This window comes from Mirounga leonina, unplaced genomic scaffold (assembly GCF_011800145.1).
Source record: "Mirounga leonina isolate KUSES-001 unplaced genomic scaffold, KU_Mleo_1.0 Mir_165, whole genome shotgun sequence".
NCBI classification, from domain to species: Eukaryota; Metazoa; Chordata; class Mammalia; order Carnivora; family Phocidae; genus Mirounga; species Mirounga leonina.
Window position 1 is genome coordinate 59,355,477 of NW_023270415.1, and position 21,247 is coordinate 59,376,723.

Consider the following 21,247-nt stretch of genomic DNA (forward strand, 5'->3'; position numbering starts at 1 on the left):
GAGCCTTCCTGACAGCGCAGATCAGCTTCCCTCAGAAGTTGTCCCCAGAGTGAACAAACTGAAACTCCTGCCGGAAATCCAGGTATTAACATCATATTACTTGCTAATTATAAAACACCATTTCACATACTGACATTCTTCACTTCTAGCCCTTTAATCTAAAACACGTATTTGCGTTCCAATCATGGTTTGACAGCAGAGTGTATCTGACATAAGACAGTGAAATGATCTTTAATAAGACAGCAGTTCAAAGCATGCAGCTTTCATGCATAATAACTATGTTGGCTTAATCTGCTGCTCCACAGAAATAATTCTATTTGTGGAAATTCACAAAGTAAGACGGAATTTTTAAGAGAGGTCTACAAAGATGAAACTGGCTTTTTAAGAGTTCTTTCTATCTCCCTTAAAGTGATAAGATTGCTGTTCTGACATTTTTAAAGGCTTGGAAATTTCTCTTCTGATTCTTTTTACAAGGACTGCAAAATATGTTCCCTACCTGTTATTTACAATTCCTTTGCCTGCCTTTCTTAATTGGCACCAGGTCAATAGAGAGGTCTAGAGCAAATGTGCCAGAGCTATTGAGTTTATCAAAATGACTGATATTTTAAGGGATTGAGGAGGTCAAGTAAGAATGATGTAATTTCATTAGTTCCCTGGTACTTCTTCTAATCATTCCTAAAGAAGGTTAATATTACACCTAATATGTTTTGAAATCCACTGGCCGAATAATACAATAAAAATCTACAGACTAAAACAGAAACTAATACACTTTCTCAAGCTGAGCATGAGTTTCGACTACGCTAAAATTGCCAAAATGAAACGAATACATTTCTTTAGAGTCAGTTCTGCATTTCATTCTATTTGAAATGGTAGATCTTTTTTTTTCATTTCCCATATGCCATAAACTAAAGACAGAAGAGTAGATCAAAAAGGTATGCCACTTTTAATAAAACCAGAAATCTAAATTACTGCTAAATGCTTTCATAAATTACTATTTTCCTTAAATGCAGAAAAGAATGCTTTATTGTCCCTATAATCAATGTAAACTTTTATTTCCAAATTTTCATTTGCAATTATGTTCCTTTTTCTGGAGTATACCTCTGCAACTGTCAATATGACCCAAATCTAGTCCAATTGGATTGACATTGAGTATAAAAACCAAATCCTAATGCCAGACACAGGGAAGATCCCCACTGAAGGAAAGATGATAGTGAAAGATTTCTAATCCAAAACTAGAACAAAGCATAAACTACCATCATGCGGAACCATAAAGATTAGCGGCATTTTTGGAAGACTGGGAAAACATCAAATTACCATGGAATGTTTCCAGAAATACGAAGCCTAGCTAATCCCATGAAAAGACTTTTCCCAACCTAATAGAAATACTGAGGTTATTTTCCATGATAAGAGATGAAAGACACCTCTGGATACACAGTTGCCTAAAACAGCTGTGGAATGTGTCCATCTGCCCTGCTGAATCTAGCAGGCCACCCCTTTGGTATCAGGAGCTTGATTTTAACACACGTGTACGAATCCACATTTCACTACTCCTCGCTTTTTCTATAAGAAGAGAGAGCAGCACAGACACCAACCTGCACATCGTAGGTCCCATTTAGTACAACAGGCCTTGAAGAATTGATGTCCTGAAGCACATCAGAGAGCACGGAACGGCTGACCTTCTGGAAGTCTTTGGAACGGCTGAACTGCACCATGTTGTGAAGGGCCAAGATTTTGCTGTCCAGCTCAGCATCCTGCCTGGTGCGGTTATGCAGTCCTAAGTGATACTTTCGGAAGTGCTTAATCAGATCTGTGGGGTCGTTGCCGTAGTAACCGTAGCCACAGATATTGCATTTAAAGTCCTGAAGCTCTGGAGACAGAGGTGCCGGGTCTGGGTTGTCATTTACCAGTAAGTCGGTTTTGGATTTATTCAGTCTTACACCCCCATCTGAAGGCACTTGTGGGTTGTTTGAGGCCATTGAAACTGGGCTTGAGCCTTGACAATTGGCTTGACCACTCTGCGCTTGCCCTGTTTCCTCGGTAGCCTTTGGTGACATCTTACGATCTTCCTTTGTCTCCAGTGAGTCCCCTGACGGGGTGCAGGCCATATCTTGCGGGGCATCTGCCTCTGCTCTTTGAGGAGACTTCAAGGGCTCACAGACTCCCCCAGCAGCTGGAGCTGAGAAAGCCAACATATTTCTATCTGTCACCTCATCGTGTGGATGCGAGGGAAGGTTTCCTCCTTTACTGGGGCTTTCATAATTGAAACCAGCCTTCTCGCTCCGGACTGAGCTTTTTAAGCCCTTCTTGATGCTAGAGGATGGATCTTGGCCATGCAAGCTATGTTCCTCCTTATTATTCAGTTCGGCTGCATCACTCTGATCCGTATTTTCTGACATCTGATCTGCAGAAAATTCTTTGTTCTTTCCAGATACCTTGCTTTCTGTACCTACAGGCTCCAGGGTCTGGCCCTCGCCTTCGCTAGCAACGTTTCTCAGAGGGGGGTTCTTTTTCCGGACCATATCTGTAAAAATGCAAGGAAAAGAGCATGCAAGGTTATCTGAAGCTGCAGATATGTGATCTAATTTAGAGCATGTTACTTATTCTATTCAAGGTTTTATAAGGTGCATATAAAAAAAACTTCCTCTAGGAAAAAAGTGTTTTAAAAATAGCAAAAAACGGAGACTAAAGCAAATATTTACACTTAGAATTATTTTTGTCATAGAGTGGCTCATTTACTATTTTTAAATGGTTTTATGAATACCAAGATATTGATTATTACTAGCTCTATTTTTCCTATTATTCTTGTCTGCCAAACATTTTTTGCTCACTTTCTTTGGTTATAGTTGATTATATATATATATATATATGTATATGCTTATTTATAAACTTTATATAATATATATACACATACTATGTTTATAAAATAGATATGCATGTTTATGTTTACAGAATATATATTACATGTTTATTTATATGCTACGTATATATGTATATAAACAACATAAATTGGAACTCAATATTGTTACACACTGTGCAATCAAGATATAAATATAGTTTCAACCAAAATATCCTCATAGTCAAGAGACAGAAACAGCATGCTATAAACAATGTGAAAACTGCCCTATTACTTTCAGGAATGAAGGGTAACAAATGTTTGTTTCATCTCTGTCCTACTGATAAATCTCTTTAAGCCCCATTTGGAGACCTTGCCTGAAAGTCAGGAGGAGGACCTGGGACACATCGGAGGGACCAGGCTGGATGCACTGGGGACTCTATCGAGCAATGATGGGGCACCTCACTAAGTCCTGGGTCCTTACGCCCAGCCAGGTGGAGACAGTACCAGTCCCACCAGCAGGAGCAGACTGGAAGATGACAGAAGGACAATATTAAATTGAACCATATGACATTGTCATTTGTACCTCAGCATGGCAAAATGTTAGCTTCCCATGGCTCACCTTCACGTGCTAGCTCAACTAGGCCTTTCAAGTTCGTGGCATCAATGAGTACAGTCAAAATAAGAGCACTGTGACAAATTCCTCTACCAGAGTCTAATGAATCAGAACTTCGGTACGAGGAGATAAGAAACAATCTGTGTTGTGTCAATAACAAAAAGGCAGTCACAGAGGCTCGAGGGAGAACTGAGGTTCATGGCTCATGTTCCTTAATCCCCCAGCTGAAAAACTGCAAGTGCTGTGTGGGTTGTCACCCAAACGTCGCTTAGGAAAATCTACCTGTGACTGACTAATAAGACAAGGCTTCTTCACTGGCCGACTCTGCCACAGGGGCAGATTTAACATTTAGTTACACCATGATTACCCACGATGTCCTGAGAAAATCCAAATTAATAATAGGTGTCAGTTATTTTCATCTATAACTTCTCACAGGTACTAAGAAGCCACCCTGGCTTTGGATATATGGGTGTACCTTCATTTCCGAAGAGCTGGCCAAGCAAAATTTTTGTAATATGAATCACTGAACCAAGATATTGCCCTCGTTGAGTATAAAGAATTGTTTCCAAGGTCAAAATTCCAAAGTCAAAATGAAGTCATTATTTAGTCAAAACACTAAATAATGTCAAAAAGTGTAACTGTGCTTAAGAAAGTACACTCTCCTTTTTGTATAACAATAACATTAGTCATTAAATATACATAGAATATGTATATGTTCCTCTTGGAACAACAATAACAACAACAACAGTTATAGGATGAAGGACTGAAGTGTCAAGTACAAGTGATGCTCATGTCACCTGCATGATCAAGGCAGGGAGTGGGGAGGGAAAATGGTCTTCACCTTGGTGTCATTACCTTTAATCCTAAAGTAAACTAAGCTAGGTAACCCTTGTTAAAAAAAAAAAAAAAAAAAAAATGGAACACTGGTTAACTTTTTTTTTTTTTTTTAACGTTTGCATTTTAATGTCTCATCTGTTGATGTCGACATTTTGGTAGACATCTAGTCCTCTGTCAGAAGTGACAGAACTTGGGGACTTGTACCTACACACAGAAGAGTGCAGGGCAATTTTACTGGTAGTCAACAAAAGGAAAACTAAAAAAGAAAGAAAAAATAATAAAATGGAAGTTTAAGAAATCAGTTATCATTTAAAATACAAAAAATAATAATAAAAAAATATAAGAGCTTGAGTAAAAAAAAATGCTATTCTTAACTTGGCCTACATTCTAGTTTATAGAGTATCAGCTATTACTACACATAAAACTGTGATGATTTGCTGTAGCACCTCCTTCCTGCCTTTCCCTCCTGAATTTCCTGTTTGTTTTTTCTATTACACATAAAGTCTTTAGTAACCATTGCAATTTAATCTTTTCTTGGACAAGTACTGAATAACCATACCATTTGTATTTCAACATTTTCTCCTCACTGTAACTTAACCCTAAAGATAGTGCCACCAAAATGAAATAAATAAGGTTACACAGAAAAAAACAAAAACCTATATGAAAGGCAGGATCCATAAGGAAATGAAAATGAAATAATCCAACTCATTAAGATTACCCTTCCATTAAAGTGAAGAGAAAATGGTTTCTGCCCATATTAATGTCAAGGTGATTAGAAAAACAGCAACATTTTACAGAGCAAGGAACTAAGATAAAATACTTAAAAGTGAATAGACATAAATACGTTAATATTGTATTGAAAAATGTAACTTGTTTTTCAGAACAGAAAGAATTAGAACTTGCTGATTTATTGTTATCATGCAGAAAAGTAATAGGTCATAGTTTAAAAGGTACTGAAGCAGCAACTAAAGCAACTAAGAGAAAATACGATTAAATTATCATCCTTTCAAATTTCAGTTCCCTCTTCCACCAAGAACAGACCTTTAGAACCCATATGACTCACTGACTCCTTATACTGAATAGAGCCCTTAAAAATATACATCGCAAAGAATGTCAAACTGCTAAAACTTCAAAGAAGTATCAGAAAGGTCATTCGTGTTTTCTTTTTTGTTGTGGGTGGAAGGGGCATGTTCTTTTTAGTTTCTTTAAAAAAAAATCATGGTTAATTTAGTTGACTATACTTTGAAGTAGTTATAGAAAAATAATTTTTTACAGGAATTATATCACCATAATTTTTCAGAATGACATATTATGTAAATATAAGCACATTTGCAATACTTCTAAGTGGAAGAAACTCCCCTAACAAGTCATAAGTTAGATATCGTAAGGCTATAGCCACCCTCAAGTTATTATCTTTAAGACAAATAACAGATTGCACGATGTTTTACTGTGTGCCAAGAACTTTTCCAGTTAAGATTTTCACTTGAAAAAATAGATCACATACTTGTAAAATCATACCCAGCATTGACTTCATAAGGCATGTGGCTTTAGAGTGCTTTTTACAATTATTAATTCTATTAGTCAACTAGCAGGAGGCTAATGCAATTGTCTTAGAAGACGCTCTGAAGACACAGAAGACATTTTGAGAGCTGATCTGTACATCTGCAAAACAAAACAAAACAAAATATTTCCTTCCTAAATGATGTAAATATGCTTTAACGTATCACACCTAAAATACATTAATATGCCAGCACCACAGGCTACTTCAAAGATACCTAATAAATGCATGAGCAAACCTTGAGCAAGTTCTTCCCCCACCCTGGGTTTTAATAAAACAGCAGGAAAAGGAGGAACGTGATACAAAAGATTACAGAAGTCATTTTCACCACAGACTGTGATGTATGATTTAACCTCTAAAACTCCCAAACCCTAAGGACCAGAATACTTACCTACACTGGGGTGGGGATAGATAATCTTAATTAGTAAACGTGGAGGGGACATGCTTCTGGAAAAGATACCAGGTGTACCTACTGATATTATACAGTCACAGCTGAAGACAAGAAGTGGTAAGCATTGCAAATCTCTTCCAAACTCACATCAGCAGTGTATATACCATGTGGCTGAGAAAGGAACTATTGCAATGCCATCAAGAATTGGGATCTGTGTAAGCCTTCCCAACAGTTACAGAGACATTACACACCGTAACACGGGCTATCTTTTTAGCTAGTTTTACTAATCTTCTATTTTCGCTCTTGACAAGTAACTTCATAAAATTGTGATTGAACCAGCTTTCAACCCTCATTATCCCATCATCTTTATTATCTGAATGAAATTATCAAGGCAGGGGCTCAGCTGGTTAAGCATCTACCTTAGGCTCAGGTCCTGGGATCAAGCCCTGCCTTGCTTGCCCTGCTCAGCGGGGAATCTACTTCTCCCTCTCCCTCTGCCTCTACCTACCTCTCCCCCTGCTCGTGCTCTCTCTTGCTTGCTCTCTCAAATAAATAAATTAAAAAAAAAAAAATTATCAAGGCAGATACTGCAATAATGGTCATAAAACAATTAGATAATCACATCAAGGAGTGTTTTGGCAACTCTATTTGAAAACGTCTTTATTCAACTATATAATAGCAATATCCCTCATACTGACTACCAAAAAAGAGTTCAAAATGCCAGTTTACAGTAGGTCCATTATAAACAATCATTTGGATAATGGGGCTAAAAGTGAAGTGGATAAGAAGGAACTGAAGAATCTAAATGAGAGCTACAAGACTCAAAATTGCTAACTTTAGTCCTCTGTTCAATTCTGAGATAAAAAACTGACCTGGGAGGTGGAGGGGGATGCGGTGGAGATGGTGAGGGTCCCAAGTTTACATCATTCCCCACCTATACAAATACATAATGCTCCTCTCACAGCAGACACAATGTGAATACATACTATGTGTCAAGATACTTCAGCAAGGTAAAACATGCTTAGCTTCCTAAAAATGCACTATTTATATTTATTTTCATTACTGAGATGTAAGACATTCTATTTGCAAAAATCCAAATTTCTAAATTATTTCCTCCTAAACTAAAACAAATATAAAGGCTTTCTTTGTATTTCTTAGTTAAAAAAAAAAGTTTGCTATAAGAAACAGTAGGATACTGTATTATTTCTACATTATAGTATCAGACAGTGGAAATAATCAGCATTAAAGCTTAAAAAAATCATTCTGGTAAGTCTTTTATCTTACTGATTAAAATGCTTACATATATAAAAAAAATCCTTTTTCTATAGAAGACTGTGACTCATGTTCTCAGAATGGCATCTTCACAGCAAAAGGAATCTGAGTTTTCTATTAATACCTAGATACTTTGAATTAACCATTAATGATTTAGTCTTATTTCATATGTATGTATAAGTACATATACATACATAATACACACATACATTTATGAAATACTTGCTCCAAAGAGTTTTGCAGTAGGTAATCAAATGAATTACTCAACCAAAGAAATCAACTATTACAGTAATTTAAAAAGAGAGCTGAGATCACACATACATCCAGTGCCAGTGCAGATTAGAACAAGAATTTATTTCCATTAGATCAGAAACTCCTTGAAGGTAAGAGATATAAATTCCTATGTTCTCTGTAGCATCGTGACCCTAAACAAAGGAAGGAAGAATGGTACAGTAATCACATGTCCAGTTTCTGAACCTGATTCCAATCAGTGGCTGATGTAATCAAGGGCAAGCCCCTTGACTTCTCTGAGCCTCTGTTCTTACTCATATGAGAGAATTGCAATAAATGATTTCTAAATGTCCTCGAACCTCTAAGATTCTATAATGGTTCTGGTTAATGGCTTAGGCACTATAATTTTACCTAAGAAAAACTTTATCCAATTTCCTTAAAAGACTATAAAATATGAAACCATCAGTAACTAAGGAAGGCATAAATACCACTGAGGTTTACCGTTCACTCAGTTAATCATTTCCTCCAACATTCATTCATTCATTCAATAAATGTATACCCAGCATAAGTACGTGCCAAACATCTAGTAAGATGACTGTAGTTTTACCATTAGTCATTCATTTAAGAGAGAAGGATATCTTCAAAAAGCAAAAAAAAATATTATAAGGGACCCTTCTTTCTCAAAAAAATTAAAGCCTTGGAGGATCTTTCCAAAAACCATTTCAAATGAGTGCACTTCCAATTGACTGACTCCTTCTCTAGATAGATGATAGATAGATAGATAGATAGATAGATAGATAGATAGATAGATAGATAGAAAGAACCTCAGCAAGACTGAAACGTTAAGGGAGAAAGGCTTTATAATTTAAACTCAGTCTCAAATCCTGCTGAGTATGATTTTTATTATAAGTAGCAGTTCTTGTCATCATAATATATAATACCAGATGACATTCTCTTCTTGTTTTTCCAGATAATAAAACTTTCAAGTGTTTGAAATCAAAGCTTAACACAAAAGAAAAGACATGGTAGTCTTCTCCTTAATATATGATTCTTCTGTGCTTGTTTGTATCAACAACCTAGGAGTACCGAGTTATTAATTACACATTTCATGTAGGTTTTATTAAAAAAATTAAGAAGAAAGAAAAAAATAGTAAATTGTTTCTTTTGATCAAAAGTCCCCCACAAAGAATTTAAAGAATTAAGCAAGTGATAGCAAAATAAAAGGAAGGTCAAGTTTGGGGCCTATAGCAAACTAGATAGCTTCCATATGAACAACATATAAAGTTCAGTTTTAAAGAACATATGTGTTTGCTCATTGGTTTAAAAAAAAAAAAGAAAAAACCTTGAATCCTGTCTACTCCATATATACAGATCAAAATCAGATTGCTTAAGTGAACTATAAAATGCAAGAGAACATTGTTTATCCAAATCATAAACCCAAGAATTGCTGAAGGAGTTTAAATGTTTCTGTTTCTTCAGATTCCAGAGCAATACTTCAATGGTAGATCGCTTTTTTTGTAAACTGCTTCAAACTTCATAAACCCAATGTCAGATCCTGTTCTTTGCTATCCATGTCTATTTAATTTGCTCTCTCTGAATTGATTGTTCCTGAATCTTTAAAGGTATTTTTGGGTATCTTAAATCCTGCTGAGATTTAAATGTCATCACCTTCAAACAACTTCCATCAAATAAATCTCTTATTAATTCACATCAAATTAATCCAAAATGATCACTTCTATTAACATATGCTTCAGAGCACAAAGCCCATTAATAGTCATCTGGACACGAGAAATAACCCAAGACTCTCTGAGATAAAATGTACATTATTTAGATATCTTCTTTCAAAGAGTTTTGATGCTGGCCCAAACATATTTTATTAGCCTTTTATTTCATCAAGCTATGCTCTCTATATTTCAAATATTTCATTTCAAATGTACTAGTCTAGGTAAAAAGAGATGGTCTGGTAAGTAAGTAATCATGTCAGATTTGCCAAAATGAGTCTCCATATATCCATACACATCTTAGAGAATTTCGTTAACCATTTTTACTTTTATATGAAAATTAGAAAACTGTTTTTTGCCTTTAAAAACTTTATGCTAGAAGTCTATTTGAAACTGTAGAAGGGGCACGTGGGTGGCTTAGTTGGTTAAGTGTCCATGCTTGATCCCGCTCAGGTCATGATCTCAGGGTCGTGAGATTGAGCCGAGCATTGGGCTCCATGCTCAGCAGCGAGTCTGCTTGAGATTCTCTCTCTCCCTCTCCTCTCTGCCCCTCTCCCCCTCAAAAATAAATAAATCTTTAAAAAAAACCCGTAGAATATATGTGAAAAAAATGAAGCACACACCTATTTCCCTAATTAAGGCAACAAAAATAAAGCAAGTATCCATCATGAGTTATCAAAAGGAAAAGGAAATTAATTATTTTTGCTTTCATAACAGGTGAGAGGCAAATGTATTACAAACTCTGCTTTGAATAAGATCACAATTTCACTAAGCAAATTAAGAAACGTTATCATTTGTTTCCTCACACGTATGTCGTGCTTCCTTTTGTTTTCTTTCCTCTCAAAGGAAAAATAAAAAAATTAAAATAACGTACAATGACAACTGTTGGTTCAAACAGGCCAGTATGACTTTGCATGTGTGCATGGGCCAGACGTAACTTCATCCCTATTCTTTGTTAAACTTAGACTATTTCACCTGGTTGATGGGCAAAGAGCCAAACATAGCACATTAAGTTCAAAAAGAAGAGCTCATGGAAAAGTATAAATGCATCTATTTATCTTGATGGTTATGATAGGAATTGACATTTTATTTGTATGTAAATTAGATTTCCACTGATAACAAAAATAATGAGTGTTAAGATTTGTAGGAATGCTTTTAACTTTCTTTCCAGCATTTGCCAAAAAACATCTTTGTACATTAAAGGTAGTTTAATTTTAGTATATTGATGTTGCTTTGTCTGTCTTCCACTCTGTTATTCAATAGAAAAGAAAATCTCAATTATTAACTCAATCCAGCAATATAACTGGATAACATCTGTCTCAGATCTCCCATAAGAAATCTGTGTCAATCCCTGCCAATCCATTCGGTAAATTAACATGCATATACAGTATAGTGGAGTTAATAAATGCATACCATGAAGATTCAGTAAGAATGCTCACTGTCTTCCAGGCATTGATCAGCTGAGTTTATTAGGCAAAGTTTTTGTTAATTTTTTTAAGAGTGCCATTCTAGATCCAAGATTAAAACAAATACCATGAAGGCATATTGAGAGCTTATACTAGTCCTGTGTATATATATAGATATATACACACACACAGAGAGAAAACATATAGATGTGTGTTAAATATAAATTTAACACAATGTAGTATTCAACATATATGCTACATATAACACGTGTGCGTTAAATATGTATGTTAAATAGCCAAAGTGAAGGAAAGTAAGTTTGCGCTATCATATACAATAGGTCTTGCTCACAAAACCAGTAACTTGCAAACCACTCTGCTCATCTCCAAGATACCACAGGAAACAGCTCAAAAGGCCTCACCCATCCGAGGACAGCAGTCCAAACAGCAAGCAGGGATGTCCAATGGGAAAGGCACAAATATCATGAGGAATCAGCAAATGTACACAGGCTATGAAAGGGAATTAGAAGTAAGTTCAGAGGACAATCGTATATATAAGTTCCAAGAGATCAGGGATCTTTGTTCCATATGTATTATTAAAAGTCCATTTAAACTAGTAAACAGTACTGATGGATGTTTTCCACAATGTGTAATGAATACATACTAATAACATTAAATGTGGTTAAAATACCAACCTAGTCGGTGCTGACTGCTTCATGTAACCAACTTGGTATCACTTTTCCTTTCTGATAAAAATATATTATATTCACACACAGGTTGGAATCATTTTTCTCTTTTGTTAAGTATATTGAATGTTTCCACAGAAAGATGATTTTTTAAAATTCTACACTTGAAAGCAACTTTTGATAGAATAGGTTAAACCACTTTTTCTTGACTCCTAGAATAAGAAAAGTTTTCTGTATGAAAAAGAAGAGGGCACCTGGATGGCTGAGTCGTTAGGCGTCTGCCTTCGGCTCGGTCATGATCTCAGGGTCCTGGGATTGAGCCCCGCATCGGGCTCCCTGTTCGGCGGGAAGCCTGCTTCTCCCTCTCCCACTCCCCATAATTGTGTTCCTGCTCTTGCTCTCTCTTTCTCTGTCAAATAAATAAAATCTTTAAAAAAAGAGGAAATACACAGATAATCCCTTCATAATTTGGATAGATAACAGGCTCAGAAACCTTCAGCTATAAGAACTTCTTTTTGAATAAACCATTATTTCAGGACATTCTTCCTATGCTCACCGCCCCCCCACCCAAGTTTAGCTAGGCCCTGTCTGGGATTTTATTATAGTCACTGTTTAAGCATAGATGATACATTAAAGAATTTTCTCTATGTTCTTCCCATGATATTAGTTTCAAAATAAGAAATGTAAGGAGGTTCCTTGGTCAAATTAAGTTTAGTGGAAACTGTATACTTTACATACCGTCTTCAGAGATCCACTTTGTACGTTAGCAATTACAGCTCTGAAAAGTCCTAGGGGTTGTGGAGTGGTGGCGTCTGTTCAATTTGGATTGGAATGTCCCAATCTCAATTGGCTTTATCTCACATAATGCCATTTACCAACAAAACTAATGTATTGTGTGCACAGAGTGGGAGATGCTGCTCTAGACAGTAATGTTCAAAGAAGAAAATGACTGACTTCAAAACATATATAATATTTTTTAAACAAAACAGTATTTCTTCATTAACTTGTCAAGAAAACTAAAATGCTTTGATCTGAAGTGGATCATTTTGAAGGGTTTGTTTTTGTTTCTGGGTTTGTTTGTTTTTTTTTTTTTTAAGATTTTATTTATTTATTTGACAGAGAGAGACACAGTGAGAGAGGGAACACAAGCAGGGGGAGTGGGAGAGGGAGAAGCAGGCTTCCTGCGGAGCAGGGAGCCCGATGCGGGGCTCGATCCCAGGACCCTGAGATCATGACCTGAGCCGAAGGCAGGCGCTTAACAACTGAGCCACCCAGGCGCCTCTGGTTTGTTTTTGTTTTTTTTTTTTTTTTTCTCTCCAGCATGGCTAGCAACATTAAAAGAAGATCAGGATCCATTATCATGAAAGATTTAGAATCAGTATTTTAAAAGATTGTATAATGGCAGAGGATTACAGCCATGATAGAACACTGAGTGAAAAAGGCAGAAGATAAACATCTATGTACAATATGATCTCAGATGTCCAAATTACATATGCATCAACACAGATGGGTAGGAGCCCAATGTTATCTCTGAGCTAAATAGTTTATACAGCTACCACTGCCTAAAGAAGTCCTAATTTTTTTTCAGGTATTATTTCTAACGTTTACTAAGGTGATCTATTTAACACACTATACTCTGTATACTAGATTTGTGTCATTCATTTATAATAACCAGTTTTATCTGAACCAAATTTGGTCAGGAACCAAAATACGGCAAAGAGTTTCATGGAATATGGCATGCAGAAAGAGGTTAGAGAGAGACCCATTCCTCCCAACTCAGTTCAGTCTCCACCTGCAGAATCATGTGTACCCATAATAAAAGACAGAAAGCCAATGCCCGGACCACAGTCAATAAATATGTGTTCAGGGTGGACCCACTCTGTGACTGCATTCTTTTATAGTATACCTTAAGGTTAGTCTCTGGCTCAATGGTTCTAGGCAGGGTAGAAGAAGAGAAATTAAGTATACAGAGCTTCCCTATCTCACTCTTACAAATCCCAGGCTCTCGCTTTATGGGCTTTAGGATTTTGTTTTATGGTTACTGCAACCCCCCACCTCCAAATATTAAAACAAAAGATTCAAAATAAATTTATAATAAAACCAGGCTGGGTTAGATGCCAGAGTAAATCTGAAACAGGGAGTTAATTATAAGTTAATTTTAAATCCACAGTCAACATGGTGGTGAGGTCACACTGAGGTCTGAGTCTGAGAGGATGACCATACATCCAGGTTATGCCTGGGCCCCACAGCTCCTACATTACACAGTCACCAAAAGAGAAAGAATAGTGATTTGATGTATGTGTGGGGCTGTAGAATTAGTGAAGGCAAAAATTAGACTCACTCACGAAATATTTTGTATAGGTAATCTAGTCAATCTTCAAATTCAAGTTCAATATAAACTCAAGAGTCCATCCAAACACACACAAACATACACACACACACCTTTAGAAAAGATTTTCACCACCTGCACCCGAATTAGTAATTTCTTTTCTCCATCAATCTTGTTGTGGACACCTGTCATAACAGAGTAAGGGAAAAATATAGATATAATTCCAGATTCAGGTGTTTTACAAATAGTTCCTTCAAACTGTAACTGAATGTTGAAAGAAATCAAAAGTCAGAACTAGACCTTTTTTTTAAGGCTCACAATCGTGAACGTTGATGTATACAATAACCTGAATTTTTAGTTAATAACAAAAATGTATTCTATTATTGTTAACAAGAATCAGGCACTGTGGCCAAGAGTATATTACATCATTTGATTTTCACTTTTTATTAATAATTCTTTAAGTAAGATACTATTGTTTTCACATTTTACACATGAAGCAACTAAGATTTAGAAAAGTCAAATCACTTGCTTGGGTCATAGACCTAGCACATGAAGAACTGGGTCTAAAAAAGTCAAAAGCCTTGCTAGACCACTTGGTTTCCCATTATATTTCTCATAAACTCTTTAGTGTTTTAATGAACAACAGCTGGGCAATGCATTTATAGATACAAAGGTGACGGCACTGGGACGCCTGGGTGGCTCAGTCAGTTAAGCATCTGCCTTTGGCTCAGGTCATGATCTTGGGGTCCTGGGATCGAGCCCCGCATTGGGCTCCCTGCTCAGCGGGAAGCTTGCTTCTCCCTCTCCCCCCTGCTCGTGTTCTCTCTCTCTCGCTCGCTATCTCTCTCTCTCAAATAAATAAATAAAATCTTAAAAAAAAAGTGACAGCGCTTTAAGGAACTAGAGAACACTCTAAGAGATACCACTTTATAAAGATGGCCATCAAATGTATATATAGTTGTATCACGTGAATATGCAGTCTTCCCAGCAATCTTACGGACTACTCGGTTATCCTAACTTTTGGATTTGCTTCGAACACCTAGCACATCACTAAAGGTAATAAATTATGCAAGACTCCAAATGGGTTTACTTCTACAAAGCCCTCTACAATTTCCACAAGCAAAAGTGAGTCTTTTCCACTACCACCCATGCCAATTTATGTGTATCTCCTTTTAAGGTACATGCCACATCACACTGTAACTATGTGTTTATGTTTCAGATACCCCACTAGGTTATGAAGTCCTCCAGACCAGAAAATGTCTTTACTAATATTATTAATGTTAATAATGTTAATAATAACAAAATGTTAATTAACAATATTAATATAATGTATATCCATTCATATGTGTGATTATTTTAATCAAAATACTGATATATAATTCATGTATTTTAATCAAAATATATAATTCATATATTTAAATATCTCTATGTTATCAAAAATTCTCAAGCTTTTCCCAAGTGCAAAACATCTAAGGCTAGAACACATTTCCATCATTAACAATGGCACAGTATGATCATGATTACTGGAGGAAATAAAGCAGCATATTGGCGCAGGGGACATGAGTTTTTAAAAAGCCAAGTGATACTAATATGCTCCCCCCCGACACTAGTCTACTACAGAGTAAGCACTCACCAAAGTTCTTATGGATAGATGCGATGTTAGCACACTTAGAAATTTCTGCATATTGCTTATCTCATTAAGGAAGACCAGAATCTCGTGACATTAAATAGGCTTGTGAGAATAAAAGCTAAAATAATGCTAAAGTTGTATCATCAACATAATTAATAACAAACTAAATCAAGACATTCAAGGACTCGTGGCATTAATTTTGTCTTTAGTTAGGCTAAAAAAAGAACCAGATATCATAGCTCGGATCCATGGTCATACAGCAATAAATGCATAAGTAGTGAGAACTAAGAATTAAATTTATTTTTTAGAACTGTAACTCACTCTCCCTCTGCCACTCCCCCCTACTTGTGCTTGCTCTCTCTCTCTCTCAAATAAGTAAAATATTAAAAAAAAAAAAACAAAAAAAAAAACCTGTGACTCACAACTATGTTGATTTGATTTGGGTTCTATATATCTCTACATAACCTTATGTACAATTTGAGGACTGAATTACAGTTAGACGAAGGTTCACTAAAAAAAAAAAAAAAGCATACTCTATGTAGTAATAATTCCATAATGATGTTTCTGTAATCAGCAAAATGAATTTTTATAAGTTCATTTACCTGAATGATTATTTATTCTGTACAAGAGTGCCACATGGTATTTAATATATTTATTAACTATATAATAATACAGGTATCTTCTGCTTTCCAAAAGTTTGCATTATACCACTTTGTTTTTAGGAAAGACCTACATTAGTACTTGTTTTTGCTAACCAAAAAAAATCAGAAGAGAATTTTCGCTTTCACAAAAGAAGCCATTACTGTAAGAGTGTAGGTCTTTCTAAAAGTGAAGTGGCATAATGCAAACTTTGAAAATATACCATTTTAGCTTATGAAAGTTTTCATAGGAACAATCTACTTTCAGATAGTGGGGGAAACCTGTATTTACCATAACTACATGCATTTATAGATACAAATGTGATTTATAAAATTTTTCACCGTACATTCTCTAACGTTCCAAAATTAAAAATATTATGTACTAATAGCATAATGCATAAAAAATAAAAGCTTATATTTTAAAGGAATAGGCTGGAACATAAAAGAATACAGAAAAGCCTCAAACATTTGGATCAGACTCCTAGCAACTTAAAGCATATGGAATGACATAAAACCAGAAGTTTAATTTAAAAGTTCAATTCAGGGGGCACCTGGGTAGTTCAGTCGGTTAAGCATCCGACTCTTGATCTCAGCTCAGGTCTTGATCTCTGGGTCGTGAGTTCAAGCCCTGCACTGGGCTCCATGCTGGGCATGGAGCCTACCATAAGAATGCTCATAGCATCATCATTTGAACTGTCAAAACTGGAAACAACCCAAATGTAGCTCAACAGAATAGATTAAAAATTTGTGGTATATGACTATACAATGGAATGTACGGCCATACAACAGAATATTATACTGTAATAAAAATAAACTACATACAACAACATGGATGAATTTCACATACACGACATTGAGCATAAGATGTCAGGCACAAGAGAATGCATACTTTTAATGCATAGGGGTATTATATTTTAATGCATGTGAAGTTCAAAAACAAGCAAAGCCAATCTAAAGTATCAGAATCAGTCAGGAGAGTGATTAATTCATGGGGAAAGGAAGAGAACAGAGAACAGGAGGGGACACAAGGGTCCTGGCAAAGGGGTCTTGTAGAGTACCCACAATATCTATTTCTGGACATGAGAGACAGTTACACAGAGCATTTATTTTGTAATAATTCATTGAGCTATAGATGTATGAGCTGTGCATTTTCCGGCTAAAAAGTTAGTGCATGTGTGCACGTGAGTGTGATTTTTCAGTGAAACAGCAGGTGCTCTGCAGGGACCATGCAGTAATATATTGAGAAGAAATCTTTCAGCTCTTCTGGTCTGATGGGCTAACCCAAGCAATTCAATGGAGCAGAAGGCTGTCCTGGGTTACTCAGGCCATGGTGCAGGGCACAAAGAGCTAAATGTGCTAAAGGAGGCAACAAGGTAGTAGGAGAAAGAATAAACGAGTAATAAGAAGAGAAAAAATAAGTTCTGGACAAGAGAAATCTGAAAGGGTAAAAGGTTTAAAAAGAGATCAGAGGCAAAAACAAGAGCAGAAAGCAATAGGCACCCTATGAAAGAAGAAGGTAATAGACAAGGAGGTAGGAGAGAGGAGCTGGTGGTGGTGGTGGTGGTAGAAGAGGATACACTGTATCATGTGGACCACAATCTAAATGAAGGAAGAGAACTAACTGAGGTCCTGTTATGTACAAGCTATTTGCTTTTTGGCTCATATAATTCTCTCTTTAGTCCTCACTGAAAGCCTGCAAGGAATTGATCAGCTTTATTTTACAAATGAGAAAACTAAAGGGGTGAAAGTAACATGCTTATCTTAAAAGACTAAATGAAATAGATGAAAAACAACACAATGGCTTCTTCGTAAGTTTTGAGTATTTTTATAAGGGTGAATAAATGCTGGGTTTTTTTATTTAAATTCAATTAGCCAACATACTGTTCATCATTAGTTCTTGATGTAGTGGTGTTCAATGATTCATTAGTTGTGTATAACACCCAGTGCTCATCACAACACATGCCCTCCTTAATACCCATCACCCAGTTACCCCATCCCCCCACCCATCTCCGTTTCCACAACCCACAGTTTGTTTCTCCGAGTCAAGAGTCTGTCATGGTTTGTCTCCCTCTCTGAATGCCGCGTCTAAATGAAGTGTGGCTGATTCTAGCTTCATCTGTGCGAGTGGTTCTCAATCTAGGTAATAAAGTAGTCCATCTCACAAATCAAATAACGATGGTGTTTCTCACCTTGCATAAAGAAGAGAATTTAATAGGTAAAATTCTATCCGTTTTAAACTTTCCACCTGGTTAATATTTTCGTAAGACTTTGGCTTTTATTATCACATGGCCTCTAAAAATGAATGGACAAGCAGCCCACAAATGTCAACAGAGGCATGTGAAAACATTATTTCTGAGCATTCGTTTTGTAGGTACAGGTTGTTTGATATACTATTTTAACACTATTGCATGGAGTTCCTTCCTCAAAGAGAACCACAAAGTCAGAGAATACAGTCGCCTGAACAAGCTTAGGAGCCTTTGGTTTAAGCAGAGTAAGAACGGAATGGCTGGCCCCACATCTACTGAGGCTGTATGTGTTCTGGGTGTCAAAGCATGAACGCTCCATACATTTAACTGCTGACTACAGGAAACAAGTATACGCATGGATGGGAAAAGGTGTTTGTGAAAGGAGCAGTACAATGCCCAGAAAACAGGGACACTGAGCAGGATTATTTAAAATTAACTGCTTCCATCCTTCTTTTGAACTTTTTGTTTCACAACATTTCACAATAACAGTTTTATGTGGTTATTTCAAAACCAGATTATAGTGCAGAGTTCACCTGAACAAACAAAATTGGTACCTGGTAATATTATTATCATCCTCATACCTGCAAATGATGCCTTGTTTACTTAGCCCACAAATCAGGGTGATATTCAGAAAATAAAATACTATCACAATGACATCATGAAAAAGTTAACATATCACAGGAGTAACAGTACATTTTAATCCTGTCATAACATTAAAAAAGCCCTGTTTTAATGTTGAAATAGAACAAATTACATTAAAAGTGAGACATTATAGAAGTCTCTCTAAATTGTAGCCTGTTAAGTGTTTACCGTTTTCTGAGGGGGGTGGGAAATGTTGTAGGTCCCAAAATATGCCACCTTGACTTATGGAAATGAAAATGGAATTCTCTATCCCAAAATATCACCAATAGGGTCCAAATGAGCTAAAAGAGTAGGCAGATTCTGGAAGGTAATGCCTACAGTCCAGTGTATGCACAGTGAAAAAAACTGCATGAAATACTTTGCACTATTCAGGAATATTTTCTGATGATCAAGAATACTACTTGAAGAAGAACAGCTTCAGTGTTTTGATTCAGTAACTTAGAATAAAGTTTCTGATGTCAACATGTCCCATAGTTTATCCTCTTGTGCACACTTCATTTCATCCTCATGAAAAAAATGGCAAATGATTACCCAAACAAGCTGCCATCAGAACTTTTTTTCCAGAAGTCAAAGTCAAGTGTTACCTGTTGGCATCAGGACCCTTCAGAATTTAGCACTGAATTCTAATTTCTGTACACCTATTACAAAACGAACTCTATGCTATGATAACTGATGCTCATAATCAAGAATATATTACAGGAGACCCCCTTATCCTCAGGGGCTATGTTCCAATCCCCCACTGGATGCCGGAAACCTACATAGACTGTATTTTTTCCTATATAGATCTGTTGATCTTTCTATGCTTATGATAAAGTTAATTTATAAATGAGGCATGATAAGACATTAACAATAACTAATAATAAAATAGAACAATTATAACAATATACTGTAATAAAAGTTACATGAATGTGGTCACCGTCTCAAAATACCCTACTGCACTGTACTCACCCTTCTCATGATGATGTGATGGTACGACGCCTAGGTGATGGGATGAAGTGAGGGGAATGATGCAGGCGTGGTGATGCAGCATTAGGCTACTCCTGACATCCTGACCCTACGTCAGAGGAGGACCATCTGCCTCCAGATCGCAGTTGCCATGGTAACAAACCACGGAAAGCGAAACCACGGGTAAGGGGGGGGGACCACTGCAACATCACATGTATCCATTCAGCCATATAATATTTTGTGGGCATCGATCGAGGCGCTGCGGATACACCTGTGAAGGTAGACACGAAGCCCTCCCTCAGGGAGTTTACAGTCTTGCCCGAGAAAAGAAAAACAGAACACAGAGGCGCCTGATCTAGATTTTGTGTAAGAAAGGGTTCTGGGGAGGGCGCCTGGGTGGCTCAGTTGGTTAAGCGACTGCCTTCGGCTCAGGTCATGATCCTGGAGTCCCGGGATCGAGTCCCGCATCAGGCTCCCTGCTCAGCGGGGAGTCTGCTTCTCCCTCTGACCGTCTCCCCTCTCCTGCTCTCTCTCTCTCTCATTCTCTCTCAAATAAATAAATAAAATCTTTAAAAAAAAAAAAAAAAGAAAGGGTTCTGGGGGAAAATGACTATAAACTGCAAGGCAGCAGAAGCTGGCCAGGTGAAGGGGGCGAGAGTGACTCAGGGATTCAGTGATTCTGCAAACAGAAGAGCTCATTCTCTCTCAAGAGAGAATGTGGCTTCTTGACGGAACTGTAACAGGTTTGGTGGTGGTAGTAATTTTAGTGGTGTTTGGTTAAAATCATATCAACTCTCTGCAACAAAGGATTAAAGCATACATTCTGTGGAAGATTCCTTTTTTTCCTGAAAATATGACACAATTCATTTACCATATATGTTCTCAAAACTTTACATAAACTCTACGTACAAACTTCACACAAACTCTTCACACCAATGGATTATGGATAAAATTTCTACATAGTTACGTAATGGGAAAAGCCTTATTAAGATAAAAAACAATTTAATATCTAAACAATTATCTCTGATTTTGATGCAATCTTTTTACTGTTTGATAAGACCGTGCCAAGAGTACTGCAGTTTCTTATCATAAGCAATTACCTACAATCCTGGAAATATAATGATTATATTCTGACTGATGTTCATTTATAGATTAATATATTAATATGTATGTGCATATATATACCTTGTTTAAAACTGATGGCTTCCCAAAGCCTAATAGATAGTCTGGCTATTAAATAAAAGTTGACACATTTAATTCTCAGTAAAG

General features: G+C 36.5%; 1 protein-coding gene across 7 annotated transcripts in view; it reads right to left on the reverse strand.

The window, feature by feature from the left end:
* The window catches only part of TRPS1 (transcriptional repressor GATA binding 1), a 258,019-nt gene that overhangs the window by 207,583 nt on the left and 29,189 nt on the right, over positions 1-21,247 (reverse strand). For 3 of the 7 annotated variants that reach the window (XM_035011784.1, XM_035011786.1, XM_035011787.1), the window contains exons 2-3: positions 5,791-5,948; positions 1,593-2,521 (exon numbers count right to left, since the gene is read on the reverse strand). In XM_035011784.1, coding sequence (XP_034867675.1) covers positions 1,593-2,521; positions 5,791-5,827 — 966 coding nt within the window. In that variant the 5' untranslated portion in view covers positions 5,828-5,948. Of the gene's footprint in view, positions 1-1,592; positions 2,522-5,790; positions 5,949-7,828; positions 8,367-11,284; positions 11,838-21,247 lie in introns of those variants that run through there. The other 4 variants (XM_035011785.1, XM_035011788.1, XM_035011783.1 and 1 more) reach the window with 4 other exon arrangements.